General features: G+C 38.0%; 1 protein-coding gene across 2 annotated transcripts in view; it reads right to left on the bottom strand.

The window, feature by feature from the left end:
• DENND1B (DENN domain containing 1B) overlaps window positions 1–23,649 on the bottom strand; it is a 247,123-nt gene that overhangs the window by 82,937 nt on the left and 140,537 nt on the right. For both annotated transcript variants that reach the window (XM_034778352.1, XM_034778353.1), the window contains one exon: window positions 6,387–6,487. In XM_034778352.1, coding sequence (XP_034634243.1) covers window positions 6,387–6,487 — 101 coding nt within the window. The remainder of the gene's footprint in view (window positions 1–6,386; window positions 6,488–23,649) is intronic.

The raw sequence follows: 23,649 nt of genomic DNA on the forward strand, positions 1-23,649 counted from the left end.
TTTTTCAATAAGTCTTGGAACAGTGGGAAATTTCCAAAAGACTGGAAGAAAGCAAATGGTTTGCCAATTTTTAAAAAGGATAAATGGGATGACCTGGGAAATTATGGCCTGTCAGTCTAACATCAATCCCAAGCAAGAAATACGGGACCTGATTCATATATAACACTGGTCTACAATTTTTGAGAAGTCGTCTGCTTCAGAGATAAAATGTGCTATTTATTATGTATTTTGATGTGCTGAATTCAAATATGACAATTAAAACAACTGATTGGCTACTGTTTCTAAGATATTTAAGTTTTTACATTTTATGTCTATGTATATTGTGTAGATAGTAGAGTTTTAATCATAAATTGTAAACCTAGGTCTTTTCATGTGTTTATGGTTGCTTTACATGATAATATTTCACCTGTCCTGTTTATGTAACACTTTAAAAATCAGCAAAAGGGTTATATAAATAAAATTTATTATGAAACAAAAGGCAAAAAACTATTATGTACATAGTTTAGTCCTATTCAGTGTCTACTCGGCGTTTCTTGGCTTGTCTCTTGTATTCATTAAATGGAGCATCTCTTGTCACTGTCCAGCAATAGTCTGCAAGCATTGATGGGCTCTATTTGCCCTGATAGCGTTTCTCCATTGTTGCAATGTCCTGGTGAAATCGCTCGCCGTGCTCGTCGCTCACTGCTCCGCAGTTCGGTGGAAAAAAATCTAGATGAAAGTGCAAAAAATGTATCTTTAGTGACATGTTGCAACCAAGGCTTTTGTATGCCTTGAGGATGTTTTCCACCAACAACCTGTAGTTGTCTGCCTTGTTGTTTCCGAGAAAATTTATTGCCACTAACTGGAAGGCTTTCCATGCCGTCTTTTCCTTGCCACGCAGTGCATGGTCAAATGCATCATCTCGAAGAAGTTCACGAATCTGAGGACCAACAAAGACACCTTCCTTTATCTTAGCTTCACTTAACGTTGGAAATTTTCCACGGAGGTACGTGAAAGCTGCTTGTGTTTTGTCAATGGCCTTGACAAAGTTCTTCATCAGACTCAGCTTGATGTGTAAGGGTGGTAACAAAATCTTCCTTGATTCAACAAGCGGTGGATGCTGAAAACTTTTCCTCCCAGGCTCCAATGACTGTCGGAGTGGCCAATCATTCTTGATGTAGTGGGAATCTCTTGCGCGACTATCCCATTCGCAGAGAAAACAGCAGTACTTTGTGTATCCAGTCTGCAGACCAAGCAAGAGAGCAATAACCTTCAAATCGCCACAAAGCTGCCACTGATGTTGGTCCTAGTTTATGCACCTCAAAAGTTGTTTCATGTCGTCATAGGTTTCCTTCATATGGACTGCATGACCAACTGGAATTGATGGCAAAACATTGCCATTATTTAGTAAAACAGCTTTAAGACTCGTCTTCGATGAATCAATGAACAGTCTCCACTCATCTGGATCGTGAACGATGTTGTGGGCTGCCATCACACCATCAATGTTGTTGCAGGCTACAAGATCACCTTCCATGAAGAAGAATGGGACAAGATCCTTTTGACGATCACGGAACATGGAAACCCTAACATCACCTGCCAGGAGATTCCACTGCTGTAGTCTGGAGCCCAACAGCTCTGCCTTACTCTTGGGTAGTTCCAAATCCCTGACTAGGTCATTCACTTCACCTTGTGTTATGAGGTATGGTTCAGAGGAGGAGAATGGGAGAAAATGTGGGTCCTGTGACATTGATGGTTCAGGACCAGAAGTTTCATCCTCTTCCTCTTCCTCGTCTGACTCAAGTGAGAATGATTCTGGTGCATCAGGAACCGGCAGTCCTTCTCTGTGGGGTACTGGGCGTATAGCTGATGGAATGTTTGGATAATGCACAGTCCACTTTTTCTTCTTTGACACACCTTTCCCAACTGGAGGCACCATGCAGAAGTAACAATTGCTGGTATGATCTGTTGGCTCTCTCCAAATCATTGGCACTGCAAAAGGCAGAGATTTCCTTTTCCTGTTCAACCACTGGCGAAGATTTGTTGCACACATGTTGCAGCATATGTGTGGGGCCCACCTCTTGTCCTGATCTCCAATTTTGCAGCCAAAATAAAGGTGAGAGGCTTTCTTAACCATAGTGGTTATACTGAGCTTTTGTGATGCAAAAGTCACTTCACCACAAACATAGCAGAAGTTATCTGCACTGTTCACACAAGTACGAGGCATCTCTGCTCACTTTGGCTAAACAGAAATGTGACCCTTTGCAAAATCAAACACTGACAAATAAGAGAGCACGACACTGTATGATTTCTGGAGCTGATATAGGGCAATTTGTTCAGCAGAGTGATGTAAGCTTCGTTATGATTGCATAATCCATGACTTCTAGGAATAACATGATGCAATTCATATCATGTATGACGCAATACCAGCTTCAGATTGCATCATTCATTGTTTTGCCTAAAAAGCAAGTACTGTCCAAACCCAGTCATAGATTTATTCACAGATCCAGTCAAAGATGTATTTTAGTCATTTCTGGTTTAAATTGAGATCCCTTCCCTTTATAATTCACTTATCCTCCGCCATTCCCAAGTCAAGGGTCGTATATACTGACTCAATAGCATATCTTGAAAACTAGAGCCAATCAACAATTTTAAGCATAATTTTTGTTCTCAGTGACCCAGAATTAGTGAAGTTTGACTACATTTATTTCAGAAGCATTTTGGCTGTAGAGCAGTGTAATTAAAAGAGGGTAATGTAATTAATGTAAATCAAAATAGCTATCACATGACATTTTGATTAAAAAACTAGAATGATATAAAATGAACATGGCACACATTAAATGGATTATAAACTTGCTAACTGATAGGTTTCAGAATGTAATTGTGAACAGGGAATCGTCATTAAGCAGGTTTTTTTCTAGTGGGGTTCAGCAGGGATAGGTTCTTGGGCCTACGCTATTTATCATTTTATCAATGACATGGAAGACAACATACTATCATACTTAATAAAGTTTTCAGACGATACAAACATTGGGGGAGTGGTAAATAATGAAGAGAACATGTCACTGATTCAGAGACAAATGCAAAGTACTACTTAGGAAAGTAAAATCAAATGCGTAACTACAAAATGGGGGAAAACTGGTAGTACCACTGAAAAGGATCTGGGGGTTATAGCGGATCACAAACTGAATATGAGCGAACAGTGTGATGCAGTTTTGAAAAGGCTAATATCATTTGGGGTTTATTAATAGGAGTGTCATATGTAAGACCTGTGAGGTAACTATCCTGCTCTACAGGTGAGGCCTTAGCTGGAATAAAAACCTGATTATTAGAAAATGTTAAAAAAACAGGATTTGTTTAGTCTTGAGAAAGGAAGACTGGAGGGGAGGGGGAATTTCATAAGAGTCTTCAAACATGTTAAGGGCTCTTATAAAGAAGACAGTGATCAATTGTTTTCCATGCCCACTCAGGATGGGACAAATAGTAATAGACTTAATCAGCAGGAAGGGAGATTTAGGTTAGAATTAGAAAAAACATTTCTTCTAACTCTAAGGATAATTAAGTACTGGAATAGGCTTCCAATGGAGGTTGTGGAGGTTTTTAGGAACAGATTGGACAAAGGGATGATCTAGGCATAGTTGGTCGTGCCTCAGACCACGATGCTGGAGTAGATGATCTCTTGAGTTTCCTTCCAGCTCTATATTGTATGATTTCTATTGGGTTTGATGGGGTTACTCATATGTGTAAGTGTTTGCAAAATCAAGGCCTACATCCTTTAAGTAGACTAAATCATCTTAGTTATTTTGGGGGTTTTAACTATGATTTTAAAACAGCCAAACATCTCTGACACAAACAACTTCCGTGGCAAGCTGCTAATACCTCAGTTTCTTGAATTGAGTTTCATGTTACAATGATGCTATGACAATGTGACTAAGTCTATGGGAGACATAATGAAGTCCAAGTGAAATAATACTGGGACAATCTCTGGTTATGATATGACATATCAAGCCAAAAGGAAACAATGACAATACTGTAAATATAAAAATAACATTTTTATGTCAAGACAATGGCAACATAATAACAATGCACAGGAAAGCCTATGAAGGTCATTTTACTCGTTCTGAATTGTGGCAGCACCCATAGATTGCTCTCATTACATTTAGGCACTGAAATCATACATTAGAGTCCTACATCTAACTAGTGTTCCTCAACACTCGGTCATGTTATATGCCTATGGGGAAAATATTTACTTTGCTAATAATAGCCAAGTACCTGGGGAAGGAGAAGTATTTCACGTAGCCCTTATTGTAATACTGCTATCTGCCTAAAAATAAAACAGCCCCGTATTAGAAGCACTCAGATAGAGAAACATATATATGCAACAAGCTGAGCAAAAAAAGTTGAATTATAATTGCTGTGGTAATTTCCCCTATCATGCGGTTGCTTTTGTGATTTTTATGTTGCAACTTGAATACTTTATAAACTTGTTTTCCTCTATAGTGCTAAAGAAACAAAGAAAAAGGATATAAAAAAGTCTTACAAGTTTAGAAGCCTCTTGTTTCTTTAGTGAGTGAATCAAATGTTTGGATCATGCCATTAAGACCTAGAATCTCAACTATTAACATGACAATCAACTGTGCACAGGACCTGCCACTACAATGTCTGGGTATACTATCCACAGCTTAGTAGTGAGAAATAAAAGCCCTGCGGGGTACAAGATAAATATCCTAGGGTACCAGGTGAAGAAAAGGGTGAATTCAGGTTCAGAAATCTGCCTTCTTTCTGAGAAGAGCAAAGATGGATGATATCGAAGAAGAGTCAGGAGTTCTGATGTTAAGTTCAAGTGACACAAAAACTAAAAGAACCGTGTCCAAGCTATACCCCTGTCTTGATGCATTTTCTAAAAGGCTGGAGAGAAAGCAAACAGGAATGAGTTTCTCCAAAAGAAATGTATCATTTGAAATGAAGGGCTTGGGGATGGTTTGAAGGAAAAAAAGAGAAAAGATAATTTGCTATTAAAGTAAAGATACTACCATGGAGAGAAAAAACAACCCACATAAATCAACCATCTGCTTAAGAAGAGACCACCAAGAAGCTGTAAGCAAATATATTTAGAACTTCTTTAGAAATCAAGATGATACTGATGGATTGAACAAAAGTCAATGAAACAAACACCAATACTCATAGGTTCTACAGAAAATCCAGCAACCTACCAAACACGTAAACATTATTTCAACTGTGGGGGATACAGAAAACATTAACCAAAGACAGGAAAGAAGGCAGATATTGTTGTTAAGGCACTCAGGAGATCTGGGCTCTATTCCTGGCTCTATCACACACTTCCTATCTAACCTTGCACAAGTTACTCTACATCTCTAGGCTGAAGTTCCATATCTGTAAAATGGGCATAATAATTCTTTCTTCCAGTCTTTTCAGAATTGTCTATTTAAATTACATGCTTCTTTGGGCAGGGACTATCTTTTGCTATGTGTATGTACAGTGACTAGCCCAATGGAGCCTCTGTTTCAGTTGCATCACTAAGGACTATGATAATACAAATAAATGAATAATAAATCATTGGTATTCCTAGGTCTGAAAGCCCAAGCCTTTTTTGAACAGTAAACTATTTCTGAAAATACTCTGACAGTCCTAATAATTCACGGCCACCAAATATGTATAACTGGAGCCACTTTCTCTTGAACGATTGTGAGAAGTGGCCATCGAGGCCAAAACCACAACTTTCAACTGTAACTTGACAAGAATACAAAGTCTTCCATGTGATCAGCACACTGCAGTTTGGGGCAATTCTTTAACAGCAGTATTTGTTGACAAAAAAATTTCCTCCCCAAAGATTTTGGGATACCCAAAAGCAGACTGTAAGCTTTTTGGGGGAGGAACTGGATGAGGTCCTGATGGTGACCGGGCTTCAAAAATGCTAATGGAATCCAAATATTAAATAATAATATGTAATTAATAACAACTCTTTGCCCATTAATTTTTGCTCCTAAATCAAAACCCAAGAATCAGACTTTAGCTTACAATTCCAGGATTTTTTAAAGTAAAACAGCTTTACATAAATGAAAATTATAAGATACTTATATTAAAATTACTGCATGCATTCTCTGTTTGGAAAATATAAACAGCTTTTGTAAACATGCTTCCAAATGTTATATTGATATTACGTAGTATTACAGTTTCAGGTCACAATACAGGAAAACACTTAACCACATGCTTAAGTTCATCTTTGTTCGGCTTAAGTGCCTTCCTGAATTGGGGCATGCATCATTATTAGTGTATTCATTCACACAATTTATTAATGTTTTCATGAGTTACTTAGATTGACAAAGCTAGGCATTATTATGGCTAAGTATCTCAGAATTAAACATAATATAATATATTAGCTATCTTACCAGCAGTAGTCCAGAAGGTGTGGAGGAAGCACTGGGATGTATATGTGTTGCCAATACATTGGATATAACAATGCAGCTGACCCATGAACACATGCAGTTAACTGAAAATAAAAATATATACACAGAATTGACAACAATAAAATTTTAACACAAAGAAAGTACAAAATTTAAAATTAAATGTTTATATTTTTAAAAAGAACAGGAGTACTTGTGGCACCTTAGAGACTAACAAATTTATTAGAGCATAAGCTTTCGTGGACTACAGCCCACTTCTTCGGATGTTAGTCTCTAAGGTGCCACAAGTACTCCTGTTCTTTTTCCGGATACAGACTAACACGGCTGCTACTCTGAAACCTGTATATTTTTAAAGTCTCAATTGCATGAAAAAATGTTTAAATGTAGCATTGTTAATATTATTTTCAATTGTTAAGATGTCAGAGTTTAGAGTTTAGGGCTAGAACAGACCACCAGATCATACAGTCTGGCCTCCTGAATATCACAGGCCATCAACACCACCCAGCACTCACACACTAAACCCAAAAACCAACATTAGACCAAAGTATTATAAACCATCATAACCTCTGAACACAGACTTATAGACTTTAAGGCCAGAAGGGACCATCATGATCACCTAGTCTGATCTCCTGTATATTGCAGGCCACAGAATCTCACTACAGTAGGCCCTTAACCTCTGGCTGGGCTACTGACATCCTCAAATCTGGATTTAACGACTTCAAGTGTACAAACATTTACAAAATGATAAACTGACACAATTTGAAAAGGATGCCCCTAATAGTTATCCCTCCTAAGCCATCCTCCCTCAAAAAAAAAAAAAAAAAAAAAAAAAAAGCCTGAGCAAACAGATGTACTTGCATCATGCCTGCAAACTCAGATCTGTCAGAGTAACATCAGAAATGAATCCTACACTTTATTTATTTTGATTTTTTTTAAATCCCCATTAATAGGCCATACAATGGATAGCTACCCAAGAGCATAACAAGCCCACCGCATGCCCCAAAACTGAAATAGTTTTCCAGCCAATAATTTAAAGAGCCAAATACCCAAACCTTCTTCCTTCCACAGAAGTCTTAGCAAACAAGTATTCTTTGTCTTTGGGAAAATGATACAATTTCCTGCAAATCACCCTTGGTAATCTTGGATAAAAGACCTGAGCCACAAAAGAGAAGCTCCCTCTACTCCTGTAACTCAACACCACATCACGATCAACAGTGTCAAAGGTACAAGACAGATCGGGTATCATCATCGTGGACATTTGGGACTCAAGTGAACTTGCACAACATTCCATTCATCTGAGGAGCATAAGTAACTTTCAGACACTATTCCTAAGGGCTGAACTAAATTCTCCGTAGTCTTTCTCTGTCTTCATCTCTCAACAACTTTTGAAAAAAAGAGTCCAGTAAATCAGGATACTTCAAATGATATGAGACCAGCTTTGTCACCTTTTCAAATAACCCCTCCCAAAAAATCTGTGGTGAGAGACAGGACAGAAGTTTACAAGAGATAGTTCCCTGACCAGTAGGTGAACAACTTCTTGTATGAGGCAAGCTAGCACCTTGGTCTCCTGTAATGAGATGTTAGTCTCCACTAATATTGGTCCCAGCAGCCCAATTTGTTTTACCATTCATGAGGTGCTATCTTGCAGGCTGTATGCCACAGATCCTTACCTGGAGGACCTAACTTTACACACTATTGTGAATAAAACCATTTGAAACAACCAATAATTACTTTGCATTTGCTCTCCCATACTGGGCCCTCCTACCATGAAGACAGATAAACTGGATTGAATCTGGTTGATTTTATTCATAAAATAGGTGGGAAATTGCACAAAATGAGAAAATATCAACATTGTTTCCAAACAGAGGTAGCCCAGATCCAGCACATGAGACATCACCAAGAACACAATCCTTCTGATCTGAAGTTCTCAGATGGAGTAAAAGGAAGGGGGGGGGGAGGAGGAGGAAACACCTTTCCTGTGCATAGGATTTCAGAAACCCAGCCATATAATAGGACTCAAAACCTTATCTTTTTAGTTCCACTACCGGTGCTACAATTGCCTTCCCTGGTACTTGATTTGCCACAGATAATACGATGGTGATCTATGGTAATAGCACAGACAGAAGGAGGTTTAGAAGCCACCTTGTTTATGAAAGAGGACAAAAGATGGTTATAATGTCTTATTAGATCATTGATAAAGTGACTATCCAATATTGACTTAATTAGTACTGGTCTTTATTAAGCATGCGTTTCTACTGTAGCAAATGTAAGAGCTAAAAAATGTGGATCCTGCTAGTACAGTCCTGAAATGTTATGGATTTTATAGGGGAAATCTCTTCATGGAACAAAGCAGCAATTAAAGCTTTAGCATCCTGGGTATCTTGGACAGTTATACTTGTTTATAAAAATTATAGAACAATTTTGCATATACACTTTTATAATAAAAATGGAACAAATAATTATAAGAGCATCTTGGCAGAAATCACAGACAATTACAATTTGTGCAGCACAGTTTGCTCATCACTCAGATTAATATAATACGATTAAATATGGAAAAAAAGAGGGTCTGAAAGCTCCTGAGGGATATCATTAGGGCAAATTGCCAAAGAATGAAACATGAGCCAGTCAGGAGTCTGGAAACTGCAATAATACCAAGGGACTTGAATGTTCGACAGTTGGAGCTTCAGTAATGTGTGAACTGCAGGTTACGGTATCAAGAGACTCTGTTCACTGACACATAGAATGTCACTATTGACCAACGAACTGCCCAAGCTTGACAGCTATACTACAGGAAGCCAAGTATATCATAATTCCATATTTAAACTGTTCATTTCAGATTAACATTTTGTTTCTTAGCTTTATGTCAAACAACTACAATTGTACTGTTTTTGGCATTAAGGCAATATCCAATTTAATAATTATTGCTTTGTTACAAAGAGTTAATTATTCATTTATCTTTTGGCAAATGAAGATCCTTCCTTTCTCTCCTGCACTCATTATTATTTGTTGGATTTATCTAGGATTGCTTTCCTTAACATTTTAAGTAATATTCTTGAAGCTGTACAACAAATTCAGTACTGGTTTTAAGTATTTTATACAAAATGGATGTGGATTCACAAATTAAAATATTTATATTATATTTTGTACTTCAAGCCAAACTGTCCATATAAAAACTATTGTTGCAGACATTTCAATCACAGACTGAAATAAAGCAAAGTGTTGTTAGAAGATTTCCAAAATTTAGATAAAGATCTCTTTATCTAGTTAATGAAGCTGTGTTAATCAAGAGTCTAAAATTGTATATCTTATATTTACACATACACAAAAAATAGATACATGCACACAAGCATTTCTATTTATAGTTATGCAAAAAATTGAAAAATGTGCATTATGTTTTGGTTTGTGCTCATTACCAAAGCAATCTAGGAAATGAATAATTACATTGCACAAGATATTAAAGTTCTATAATTGGTCTTTACTACTTTGCAGTCCACATTTTGGGCTGACATTCAGAAGATAAAAATGTTAAATTAATGCATAACATGACTTTACTCTTTTCTAGCAGTGAAAGTATGGACTTAGCTGGTTTATTCATTTAATGAAGTTCATTATATTTCTCCTTACATTTTGTACTTAATACACCAAAAGTGTATTGTTTTAACATTTCTATCTATTCCTTAAACAAGAGTAAGTGGATTTATAAACATACCACTGGGAGGTATATAAATATTTAGTGTGCATTCTAACTTTTAATGAAATTTTGTAATTTAAGCATATATGGGACAAAGATGCTTTTCATCTGAATGACACTGAATACTGTGTCAACTCTACATTACAACATTTGTGAAGTGATAACTGTGGCCTTTGTGTCATGAAAGAATTTTGCACTTTTATCTTGATATTTTATTTTGCTTTTGGTTTACCTTGTGATTTTACTTTTTCAAAAAATTACAAACTATAATGTTATTTCCCAAATGCATTAACCATCTAAATAACTGCACCTTAATATTTGTAGTATTCCCCTCACTAGGTGCAGGAAAATATAGGGAATTCTGTAGATATTAGGCTAAAACTATCTTTAGCTTTAAATAACCAGATATTTAAGGAAAAATTGAAAAATATTTAAGGGTCATTCTATACTTGATCATTTGACCTCTTATGAACTCGGCAGTTTATAAGTCCACTATTTCATGCAGTGGGATTCAGGAGAAACCTCTGAACCTCTTAGAGGGGAGTGGACACCTGACTCTAGGTTCCAGTGGGGACTGCTAAGGGAGCAATTAATTGGGTATCGAAGAGCTGTCGTTCATAGAACTGCAAGGAATGGTCATATATTACCACCAGAGTGCAGTATTTAGCACGCTGTGGAGAGCTGAGTAAAGAAGGCATGGGGCAGAAAGCGGAGTCTGAGTCCCATGGTGCTGATGCAGAGAAAAGTGGTATAGGTAACAATGATTGTGGCTGAAACAAGTAGTGAACAGTGTGGTTTATGTGAGTCCCTGGCAGAATGCAGGATTGTTTTTGCTGTCTGGGGAGAAGAGTGCATTTAACTGGAGACTGCATCCAGACTGAATTCCATTTCTACAGGGATTATTGAGAATTACAAAAGAGAGTGTGGTTCAGATATTTTTCAAGGCAGAAAGCATCTTTAGTAAATTGTCTTGGAGTTGTCTTCAAGGTTGTGACCAGTCCTACCCATCCTGTCAGTTGCTACTGGAGATTACATCAACTACAAAATCTGATCAATTTCTGCATAAATATTTCCATAGATCTGATTTTAGACATGCAAAACAATGCATGCAGAACTTCCCTATTAAACATGTTGGATTGTTGAGGGGATTACTTAGTTTCAGAGTCAGAACTATCCAGTGCAATATGTAGAAACTGGTATTCCGTTCCCCTGCAAAAACTTGCGGCTTACATCCTTGTCTGTCAAAATTCCTTTTGTAACATGAGATGTTCTGATTGGCACATAATTCTATGATTTTAAAGAAGATGGAGAAAGTTTGTTACATGAACTTTGCTAGACCCGACTGTTTGGTATTTCTATACCAGTATTTGATTTTCTAGGTCTTGAAAGTGGTGGCAAAACAGCTATAAAAGCACCTGGACAGAAATGTTTGTTTGGTAACTTTTTGTTTGTTTTCAGGCAGGGAGCTGAAATATGGTGCTGAGATAGCCTTTGTCAGTCACAAATAACATGACGGAAAAGGCCTGCCTTTGTTGGTATTATTATGGCTGTCAGAATCATTTGATACTGTCTGTCAATAGATTCTATTGCACTTTCAAGTATGACTGGGAATGTTTACATCTGTTTCCAGTGCTATCTGACAAGGGATTCTAGTCAGTACCATCAACATCACTCAACATCAATCATAGGTGCTGGAACTAAAGTTGCAGGGGGTGATGCAGTACTCGCTGACTTGAAGTGGTTTCCATTATATATGGGATTTACACTTTAGTTCAATGGCTCACAGCACCTCCACTATAAGAACTGTTCCAGCATCCCAGAAATCTTGTGTTGTGTTCCCATGAGATTTGTAATAACTCTAGTACTCTTTAATTCTATCTGCTACCACTTTGAAAAGAGTGTGGGAAGTAGGTGCTTACTGATAATACCAAGCTACATATTCTACTTTCTCCAGACACTTAGGGGATTTTGTTGTTTAAGAAATTTCCTTAGTGAAATTCATGACAAGATGGCACTAAATTAGCAGAGACTGAATCTCAACGAGATTGAAATTATGCTGAGCAAGTTGGGCAAAAAACGTGAGGAGAGTCAGAGTTTCCTTACAACTTCCTATTTCAGATAGTCTCTTCAGAAGCCTGACAATGTTCAAAAACTGAGGCACCCTTGAAGAGCGACTGCTGTTAGATGGTGCTAGGTCAGATGTGGTGAAAGCAAGTTTATTCTTTCCCTAAGAACATCAAAAGACTATAGCTTTCTTTCTCTCTCACACACAAGGACTTGACAATTCTGATATGTGCCTTTGGTACTCCAATGTTCAACCCTATCAATGAACCTTTACTATGAGCTTTCAAAATGACTGGTCAACTGCCTGCAGCTAGGGCAGCCTGAGGTAAAACAACTGTCTATGGTGTCAACAGAGAGGATTCTGCCTACCCATGGTTATACTTTGCACTGGTTGCCTGCTTGGGTACAGATATGTTTCAGATTTTGATCTTAATATTTAAAGCTGATGGTGGACAACAAGTATATTATTGAGGGTTTGGTGTTCTATATATCTTCTTGTCTTCTAAGATTCCATTATAACTAGGCATAGAACTGAATTTGGAACTGTGTTTAAAATCAGCTTAAACAAGTCTCCAGTTAAACTATTTTCTTATATGTTTTCTCAAGCCAGCGAGGATGGTATTAAACTGTATTAGAATCATGTTTTAAAATCATGTTTATAGTTGGCAACCAAATCATGTTCAAAATCAATTTAAACAGTTCCTAAACTCATTTCCTAGTCCAAAATGTTTATACTTATTGAATAAATATCCACATACTATATAGGAGGCATTGTAATCCAGTGGATAAAGCAGTGGACATGACTCAGGAGACTGGGTTCTATTTCTGGTGCTGGGCAAGTCACTTCACCTTTGTGCCTCAGTTTCCCCATTTGTAAAATGAGAATGATTATACTTAATTCCTTTGTAAAGTCTTTTAATACCTACAGATGAAAAGAACTATATAAAAGCTTGATATTAATTTATTATTATTATTAAGAAGGTGATTATGGCTGCAAGAGAAGTATATAATTTATAAAATGTTTCCAGTCCTGCTTGTGTGTTACCTTTTTGAAATGATTCAATAAAATAATACGGTTTTAAAAGGTCATTTGTCAATTCCAGATTGTGAAATGCATGAGTCTCTATATGGCATAAAGGAACATATCCTTAAAACAAATCAACAAACAAAACTTGACTACACTTTCAGAAGTTTGTATGACCTGTACTCAGTGGAGTCAATGTTCTGTCTGGAATTGTGGGAAAACTGTAACCTAATCATCTGACTTTGCACAGCAGGGACACACGTTTAATACTGTATGCTCTCTCAGCAGTAGTACATGCTCAAACATGTCAGATTTATCTCTAAAAAACATCGACTAGCCGAGAGCTGTCAGTCAGTAAAGTATCCTCTGGAAATCTTTACATTTGTACCTCTATTTTGATTTTATATTATTTCTATTTAGGTTCTTACAACAATACCCAGGCACCACAGCATCTGAGCACTAGTTAACAATATTTAATGCATAACAATGCAAGGTTACACACTAAACATTTTGACAAGCCAGAAGGATTTGCCTTTTGGAAATACACCTCTCTAGTAAACTAATTTATTTAAAAGTAGCCACAGAGACTGACTTAAGTTTATACCTTTTCGCAGTCTGGAGTCTATGTCAACAAGAAAAGCAATTTTCTACAATATTTAAAGTTACATTTTTTTAATTTCTGCAGAAACACTGAAATCTTTTTGAAACAATGCTATTTTGAGTTGAAAGCTTTTTGTTAACAGATTTCTACAATATATTTATTTGAAAGCTATTTGCAGATTCATCTAATTCAAGTGAATGATCTGAAAACAATAACTCCATATATCACACAAACCATTTTTCTTATCTGACAGTTAACATTCTATCAGTATAAATTACTTTGTTCAAAGCACTTTCTGCAACCTCCAGCGAAAACAAAACTGAGAGAATACAGATGACAAGATTTACAATCATGACAATATGAAAAATAGGAATTTATAAAAACTTATTAGCAGAATGTTGTCTGTAAGCCAAACACAGTGACTCAAATTAGACAAAATGCGCAAGTAAAATTAACCTGTGGTGCCGTACAATCACCTTTAAAAAAAAAATCTACCGTATGAGCTACAGCGTCAAAAATCAATTCCCCAAAACATTCTCTAATGTTGTCAGTAGCTTTGAATGTCATGTCTAGGAATGAGCCCTGGCAAACTCTTCCTCAAAATCCCATAGGCCTAATGGTTTGTCTGCCTCCCATTGCAACCCCAACGATGATGATCAGACCCCTCTATTTAAATTTGCCTTTTCAACCAAGGAAATAAAATGAAATGTTGGACATTAAATAAATAACATGAAAATGTTAATTTTAAACTTGTAGGCATAGTTTAAAACCAACTTCCTATTTTTCAAATTTTGTCCTCTTTTTAATCTGTATTTTCAATATGTTTATTCCGTGCATTTGACAGCATTTTGTGTACAGTCATTTCACTGTGTTGCTGATGGGCAATTGCTATTTCTCTCATGATGCAGCATGGTGATATCACTCTTGTATACTACCTTGGAAGGGAAAAGAATTCACACAATTCTTGCCTAGCCTTATGGGCTCAGGAAAAGGGTGTTTCCCAGTAATAGCAGCAGAGCAGAAAATGAAATTGAAGAGGCAGTGGGCAGGTGAGTGCCCAGAAAGGAGCAGGTGGAAGGAGGAAACTGAGCTTATTTGCCTGCACAAAACACTTTTCTAGGCATAAGTGGAAGTGGAGGCATAAGAGGTAGCAGAGACAAGTCCTTTGTAAATTTTTTAAAATGTTTTTCCTCCAAAAAAAAAGCTAGAACATATTTTAAAGGGTGTTCTTTAGAAGAGTGTTTCGAAAAATATTAGTCAAGTTTAACAAGTTCAAATTGAGTGTCCCCTTAAGTTTTAGACTAAATAAAGAATGTCTCTCCAGTCTGGTGCTCCTTTAATCTTGAAAAAGCTAACTCCACCTACCACTGCTTTCTTCTCACTTTTTTGTCTTTTCTAATGTTCGCTTTCAGTCTCCCTGTATTCTTTCCATTTCCATGTGCTATCCTTCCTTCCCCTTTTGCTCACTTATACCCTACTTTCTAAATCTCTCCCTAATTTTTCCCAGCTCCCCCAACTTCTCTTTCTCCCACACACAGGTTTCCTCGCCCATCTCCCCCCTCTTACTACCTTCTGTCTCACCCATAATCCTTTCTTTCCCTCTCCCCCACCCATTACTTCCCCTCTCTATGCAAAAGAGGTGGCTCTACCATAAAACAAGGGGGGTCTGCATATGTTTTTCCCCTCTGAAGGGGGAATTCCCAAGAATAATTTTTTCATCCTCCCTCAAAAGGGTAGAGGAACCCTATGGCATGCTCTCCTGCTGTCCACTAATTAAGGAGCAGCAGGGAACAACACTCTTTGTGAATAGCTGACAAGCGACTTATTTACTGCAAGCAAGACTAGAGAGCATCATTGGCTATGCTGTAATTCATCTTTTGAACAGTGAATATGAGGAAGAGAAATGATGGGATGGGCGAGGAGCTGTGCTAAGTAGGAAAAAGCAGATAGCTAAATACTACTGGTATGGTATGCAGGCAAAAAGTGCAAGTGTGACATACAAGTTCAGTTCAGGTGTTGATCACATCTCCTACTTTTACGCAGCCACTGATCAACAGAGTCATAGTTTTTTTCAAGGGACCTGATTGCTCTGGCAATTCATAATGGAATCTGGAGCATTTCACTTTTAGGTCACCAGTTCAAATATGGCCCAGCTACATAGTGATTCAGCATCCGAAGAGTTTTTTTAGTGACCCTTAGTCTAGGTCCACAAAAACTGCCATTATCTTTGGCACTTATGGCACTCTTGTTTGGCAATCCTAACTGAATTGCCAGGGATTACTAGACATGGAAAGTGAGGAGGAGTCCCAGTCAGACCAGGAATTTTTTCTTTTTGCCTTAGTGTTAAACTGCGGATGGTGGGTTTTTTTAAAAGGTAATTTGCTGATCCTTTGCTGATCCACCTTTGAATCATGACCTTTTCTTGAAAAGAAAACGAACTCTTATGTAACTCCCACCTAGTCGGAAAAAAACAGAATTGTCAACAGTGTAATTCCTGATCACAGGTTTCACTGCTTTTCCCCAATTCATATCTAGTGTCATTCATCTTGTTATATGTTATTGTAAAGACAGGAAGGATGATCCAGTTTTCATCATGCCAGCATAAGACTAGGGAGACCTAGGTTCAATTCCCTACTCTGCCCAGGTCTTTTGGTGTCTCCTTAGGCAAGTCACTTAGCCTCTGTGTGTGTCAGTTCCCCACCTGTAAAATGACATTTATTTTTGTAATGCTGCTGTTCATCATTTGTTTGCAGGCACCAACAGTGGTAATAATGCTGTGTGTGTGTGTTTTAATGAGATTTCTGGGCATTCGCTTAATATCAGTTAAATCTTTGCAATGCTTTATGAATGGGATAACAAATTAATATCACTTTCCTACTTTCCAGAGCTAAATTCAGCCCTCAGCTATGTCCACACATACCCTACTGACCTCACTGGAATTTTGTACATATACCGAGAGCAGAATTTCACCTTAAGTCTATGAGGGATAGCTCAGTAGTTTGAGCATTGGCCTACTAAACCCAGGGCTGTGAGTTCAATCTTTGAGGGGGCCATGTAGGGATCTGGGGCAAAAATTTGTCTGGGGATTGGTCCTGCTTTGAGCAGGGGGTTGGACTAGATGACCTCCTGAGGTCCCTTCCAACCCTGATATTCTATGATTCTATGATTTTGCATAGAATTATCAGGATAACTCTACTCAACATGATTGTTGCTATAAAGTTTACAATCAGTTTCTCAGATGAAGAGTAGCCATATTGCACTGCACCACCAGCAGAATCTGCTTAAAGAACTGGTATAACCAGCCGTGGGAGGATCACCCCAGTGTAGGGGGATCACTCTGGAGGCACAGAGCCCTCATAGCAATTTCTATGCCAGTGCCTCCCCGCAGCATATGGGCACAACTGGAGCTGATCCCCAGATACTGTTTTGGATCCTTCAGTTTACACCTGAGGAACATTCCTGCAAACAGCCAACCCAGGACTGAGAAGTAAAAAAGTGAGCTCCACACCCCTTCCTCACTGACTTACACTGTGTGCTCTACAACCACTCCAAGGATCTGCCCCACTACCAAAGTACCGGTCAGCAGTTATTCTTTAAACATGGCCAAGGATGAATCTGCAGCCTACGAACCACAAATATATTATTAAAGGAAGGACAAAAATAGACAATTAATGATGAACTTGCTTTGTGACTCAGTGGACAATAATACCACCTAGGGACACATCAATTTGGGAACAAACTCATGAATCTCTCTTTTAAGGTCAGCTGAGGAAGCAGCAAAGTGATGTGCAAAGGTGATGCGCTTAGCATTTAAGTTAAGGAGACTGTGCTTTGCATTCCTACCAGCTGGTCAGCTGCATCACATCCTCAAAGGAGTTGTCTGGTCTTCCTAGTCCCTGGTTGACTGTAGATACTATGACTGTCAAGGCCAGGGAGCTGAATAGAATTTAATGGGTAAAAGTAATCCATACGGACTCAACAAGATTCTAAAGACCCATTCAATCCAAGTAACTATGCTGAATTCAATGACTGAGTGGGGCTGCTCTCTTTGCATATAAGCAAGGAAAAGCCCACAGTCAAATACCTACAAAAAATGGTTGCATCTATTATTAACATAATGAAAGAATTCCTAGTGCATTCCTTTACATGTAAGCTTCTCCAGAAAGGGCTCACACACAGTGAAGTCAAAATTTTAACTACAGTGCTTACAGACTTATCAGGCTGGTATTAGCTAAAACAAATATTGGTCAAAATGGAGATAACATTTAGACATCTGCTTTAAAGTGAAGCTTCCTTTCCACCTGCCACATAGGCCACAAAAGATACACTCTAGTTAACATATTACTGACAGCATGATGAGAAACCTCCTGTCAGACGCTGGCCAGCCGGGTGTTTGAGACAAAATGCACAGCCCCAGCTGACTAGTTAGAGAAAGTCTGGTGAGGTACAATTATAGAGGCATATGACAAGCCTTCATGCTTGACTGACTTGAGAACCGATGACATGGCTTTAAACAGCAATCCTTCCTACCTCCGGTCACAAAACAGCAATAAGTCAACTGATGCACTGTTGTAAAATCATGATTTATTCCTTTGCTTTGAATACATGAGAGTATGGTATGATGTTCTGGTAGACTACCACAGCAGGTTCACTTGGGGCCTAAACATCTAGGGCCTGTCTACAGCATGCATAAAATCAATGTTCTAGCTCAGCCTTACCAGAAAAGCTTTCCACACTAGCTTAATAATTTATGCAAACATTGAATAAAAAATAAACTGCATTTAATTAATAAAACAATTCATACAAATATAGCAGTGGATGCTAAAATACTAATATACGAAAATATTCAATATTTTAACATGACATCTAAGACCAGTCCTCCTTATTCAGTTAAAGTGAAACAACAAAAATCACCTCTGTGAATATATCCCACACGTTGTTTTATTCACTCATTCCAAAACGTAATTTGTTTTTCTTTTATAGATACCTTTTCAAAAGCTACAAATTGTAGTTTTTGCTACAAACAGATCTTACAAAACATGATCCTCAGGCGAGGTGAATCTAGCCCACTCTAACACTAAGCCCCAAGCAAGCTGCAAGGTTGATGATAAGCATATTATTAAAGGGAGTTGGAAAGCTGTACTAGTAAAAGAGTCAACAGCTAGGGCAAATAATGACCATGAAGCTATAACAGAACTAGTGCAGGGAAGTTTCCACCTACACCTTTTTGTGCTCGCCATGCAGATTGCTATTAAAATTCAAGCAAAGGGAGTTTTTTAAAAATAGAAGAATAACCATAGCAAATCAGTTATAGAAACATACAAAAGAGTAAACAGAGTTGCCATTATGAAAAGATGCATACAAAACAGAAGCCTGCTTGGTTGCGAATGAAATGCAAGCATCTCACTGAGTTAAACCTATTAGAACAAATCAGATTAAAAATGCAAATAGTCCAATCACCAATTAAAAAGGCTAATTGATAACTTAATGATTCAACGCTCTCTTCTACATACTCCCTCCCTCAAAGTAAACCTTCTTTATAAACGCAATATTGTATTTTTCTCTTGCTTTCATGCCAGGGCCAGTCCTTTATCTTGAATACAACAAACAAATCAAATTTATAGCAGAGAAGTGCTAGACTTAAAAGAATTTTTTTCCAGATATATTCAAGTAATTTTGCATCCCCCTCAAAAGAAGGGTAAGGAGAGATTGAGAGAAGCCTTGAATTATGCCTTTTGTTATCAGTCTTTACTGCCCTGAGATAGTGAACCAAAACAGAGCTGATAACTTGAAAGTGACATCACAACCCAGTCTTCATGAACTGTCATAAACACTTGGTATTAAGTTAACCCCAAAAATAAGGGACAACTCCCTTAACAATAAATGCATTTGATATCACTACCTTTGAAAGATAAATTTGCTTAAGAATCAAAATTTAATATAGGAATATCAAAAGGATACCTTTTCAGCACAGTCAACAAAATATTATTTTATACATGCAATAGCCAAGAGAACAAAATCTAGCATACACATCACTCAAATAGAGACTGTTTGTTTATTTGGAATATTTTTATTAATACACATTGTAGCGGCACAAACTGCTCCCTGGCATGATTTGCTACTTTGCTGTTATTGATCCTGGTTGGGCAATCAGAGCATGCTCAGTAACATTTGCTGAAGCCACTGCCGATTCTTCCGTCACTCAGAACTAAAATTGGCTCCCTGCTATTAATGGGGGCTACCAGAGTACAGAGAGCGCAAACTGGAGGGGAGGGATAGCCTGAATTTATGCAGGAAAGTCAAATTGTATGTGCAGGGGAGTCAAACAGGTGGAAGCAGAGAAAAGAGCGAGGCAGATAGGCAAAATCGGGGATGGGGTAGGAGGTTAAGAAAGAGGGAGAAGTGCTGCCTAAGAGTGGCAGAGGGGAAAATCCCAGGGACAGGGGACAGCAAGAAATAAAGTTACTCCCAATGAGCAGCACTTGCAGAAATAGGATGTAGGTAGCAGATGGGCTTTTCCCCCCTCTCTTGGCAGGACAGGGCATCTCAGCACCCACTTCTCAGTGCCAACAGGGAGGGATAAGGAATGGGGTTGGGAGAGATAGGCACTTCTAGGAGGAGATGGTAGGATGGCTCCCTCAAGGGCTGAGGCTCCTGAATGTGACACAGATATTCCTAAAATACCTTCGGTAACAATTACAGTAGCCAATTTTCAAATATCAGTAATGTGACTTTTTTCCTTTTTTGTATTATCATTAATTATTGCATGAACATGGCAAAAATTGGTTTTGTTTATGAGTACAGTTATCCAGAGTACCAACAAATGCCAAATGTGATATTTTTAGTTTCATACATGGTCCTGAGTTTCATGATTGAATTTAAGAATTCCAAACAAAATTATTGTCAGCAACAGCTCATAACTTAATTATGGATGTCATCGCTACTAGATGTGGAAGAAGATCTCACACATTCCAACTGACTGTTCAACTACTGGCACACTACTGCACAATAATACATGTCTTTAAAACTCCCTGGACTCACACATACATGATACTCTATTGTAGTACGCATTTTTTAAAGTCCTTAACTACACATTTACATAATCCATACTTTAAACAGTCCTGAAATACCCATTTATACAATAGAATGTAATCTTTCTAAAAAGCAATTGCAATCCACTTTGTATGCTCTCACACAGTTCTGTGAGGGATTTCTCCCTCTCTCTTTTTTTTTGTCCTTAATAATAAATTGTAAGTTTGCCCAAGGACAAAAATGTAACACTCAATGGAATTTATAGCCCACTCAGCACAAAGAAAATTCAGAGGAAACATTGTCTTTGCCAGTACTGTGCCTTGGAAATGGTATAGATGACTAAAATTTAATCCAGTTAAGACTCGGATATTGTTGGTAGGTTGGGAAAAATAACCAGAAGAAACTGAGGAAGTGATACCAGCTCCCTCATTCATGGGAATTTGTCTGCGATCTGTTATTCGAGTTGACAACTTGGGGATTTTATTGTATCTTAAGCTGTTTTGAGATGGCCTCGATCGCTATCTGAACAAGAATATCTTTTCACCTATAGTTGGTCAAGAGACTGCAACATTTTCTTTCCGGTGAAGATTTCACCATAGTATCTATGTCACTTCACTAGTGGATTATTGCAATGCAATTTTTATGACGCTGCATCTTAAAACTGATCAGAAACTTCAGATAGTTCAGAATACAGTTGCTCGTCCCGTCCAGACCCCCGCAGGCCTTGTTCTCCCTGTACAGGTAGCAACAGGCCCTGAGGGTTCATCCACTGAACACGCACAAAATTAACAGGCCTGAAGTTCCCAAAGTAACAGTACACACCAGCTTGCAAGATTCAACTCAGAATCATCACTTTGCTTAGTACCACAGCAGTTAGATACATTTATAGTAAAAACAAGAATATGTTTATTATCAAAAAACAGAGATTCAAATGATAGAGAGTAAAAATATTAGAAACAAATGGTTACATATAAAACAAAATCATGACCCATTTTCTAGAGACTAAATTTCAAAGTACACCTGTACCCCAATATAACGCTGTCCTCAGGAGCCAAAAAATCTTACTGCGTTATAGGTGAAACTGCGTTATATCGAACTTGCTTTGATTCACTGGAGTGCACAGCCCCGCCCCCTCAGAGCGCTGCTTTACGGTGTTATATCCGAATTCGTGTTATATCGGGTCACGTTATATCAGGGTAGAGGTGTAACAGGTTAACCTACTGTCTAAAGAAGTTTATTTCACCCAAAGTTCTCTACAATGTTTTCAAACAATCCTGGCTTAGACCCCTTTGTCACGAAGCAAACTCGTTGCACATTTACTTTCTCAGTGAAGGACGATAGGGGTGTTTTCTCATTCAGTTCAGACTGGTGATAGGAGACCCATTGTGAACAAAACCATACTCAATGTACATGTAAAAGGATATATGGAAATACATCTGTTGTCTGACAGAAAATCTGTTTTGCACCTTTGCTGCTGACCAGTTCCTAGACACAGACATTAAGAACATATTTTCTGTATATATACACATAATTCCTTGCACAACATCTGCACATGCATTTCACAGTGATACTGATGATGCATGTGATACTGGCTTTTATTTGAGACCTCACATGACATTCTTTGGTGAACTAGAATGTTCATATCAGACTCAGGAGATTCCTGTAGCTTCTATGTGCCCCCTCTGTGCCCCTTGCCAGTTGGAACTAAGAGGTTCCTGGATCATAGTGTCTTACTATGCCATTGAGATCAACTGAGATATGAAGGCTAACAGCCCTGGTCTTAAATGGAAGGGAGCTAGGCAAAAACAGATCAGATTATACATCCCATTAAGCTTTCCAGCACAAAGCAGACTTAAACCTGGTTTAACTGACTAATACAGGATTCTTGTAGGGGTATAAGGAACACCACAGTGACTCCTACACATCTCTTCTCCTAGAGCATCACTGGGGCTATTTATTGCACCCTTATGGCTATTATATCTCTTATCAGGGACCAAGCACGCAGCTGGATTGGTGAGCTGCAAAAATGGCTTAATTCTATGTATTGTCCACCTCCTCTGGACTTCAGAATATAGGTCAGAGTTTGTTCGGCCTAGAGGATGAAGATCAAGGTGTTTTCTGTGAAGGAGCAACCATTTTAGAAGTCTCTTCCCTCATTGGTTTGACAAAGTCCAAATTTGTTGTTCATGGTGTGATGCTCATCTGGTCTCCTAGGCTTTTTCAGTGAGGGAGGATGGGTGAAGTGATGGGAAGCAGATGATGTGAAACGTTGGTTTGGGGTAGGGGAGGCTGGGAGGACTTTGCGTTTGGACATCAGTTAAAATTGTTTATTGTTTAACTTTTATTGATAAGTTTTGTACATGCACTACTCTCGATGGATGCGTTTTAGATAAACTGAAATAAATCTTGGACTGTATGATTGAAATGGGAGATTCTAGTCTAGTCTGAATTTAAAGAAAAAGATCTAGCTTTTAAAAGTCAAAGGCACTGGGATTTTAATAGAATATTTTTTTTTTGCAAGCTTACAGTACTTACATCATCAACTGCTTTCTAAAAGCTGCACATCACTCATTCAATAACAAACTATTTATGGGTTATTTAGCTTGGCTCTGCTCCTGCACCTTGAGGCATGTGAACTGATGTGCTTGCATTAAGACCCACTAAAGTCACATGGGACTCTGCACAATGCTGCAGCCTACACAACAAGTTGTATATTTGGGGACTTGTGATGTTTTCTTTTTCTTTTTTAATTGTAGGAACTGCTGCTACTTACTAGCATCCTTTCGCAACACAGGGTTTTCCCCACCCCACAAAATTTCCTTTTTGGCTCAATGGA

This window comes from Trachemys scripta, chromosome 8, assembly GCF_013100865.1.
Source record: "Trachemys scripta elegans isolate TJP31775 chromosome 8, CAS_Tse_1.0, whole genome shotgun sequence".
NCBI lineage: Eukaryota > Metazoa > Chordata > Testudines > Emydidae > Trachemys > Trachemys scripta.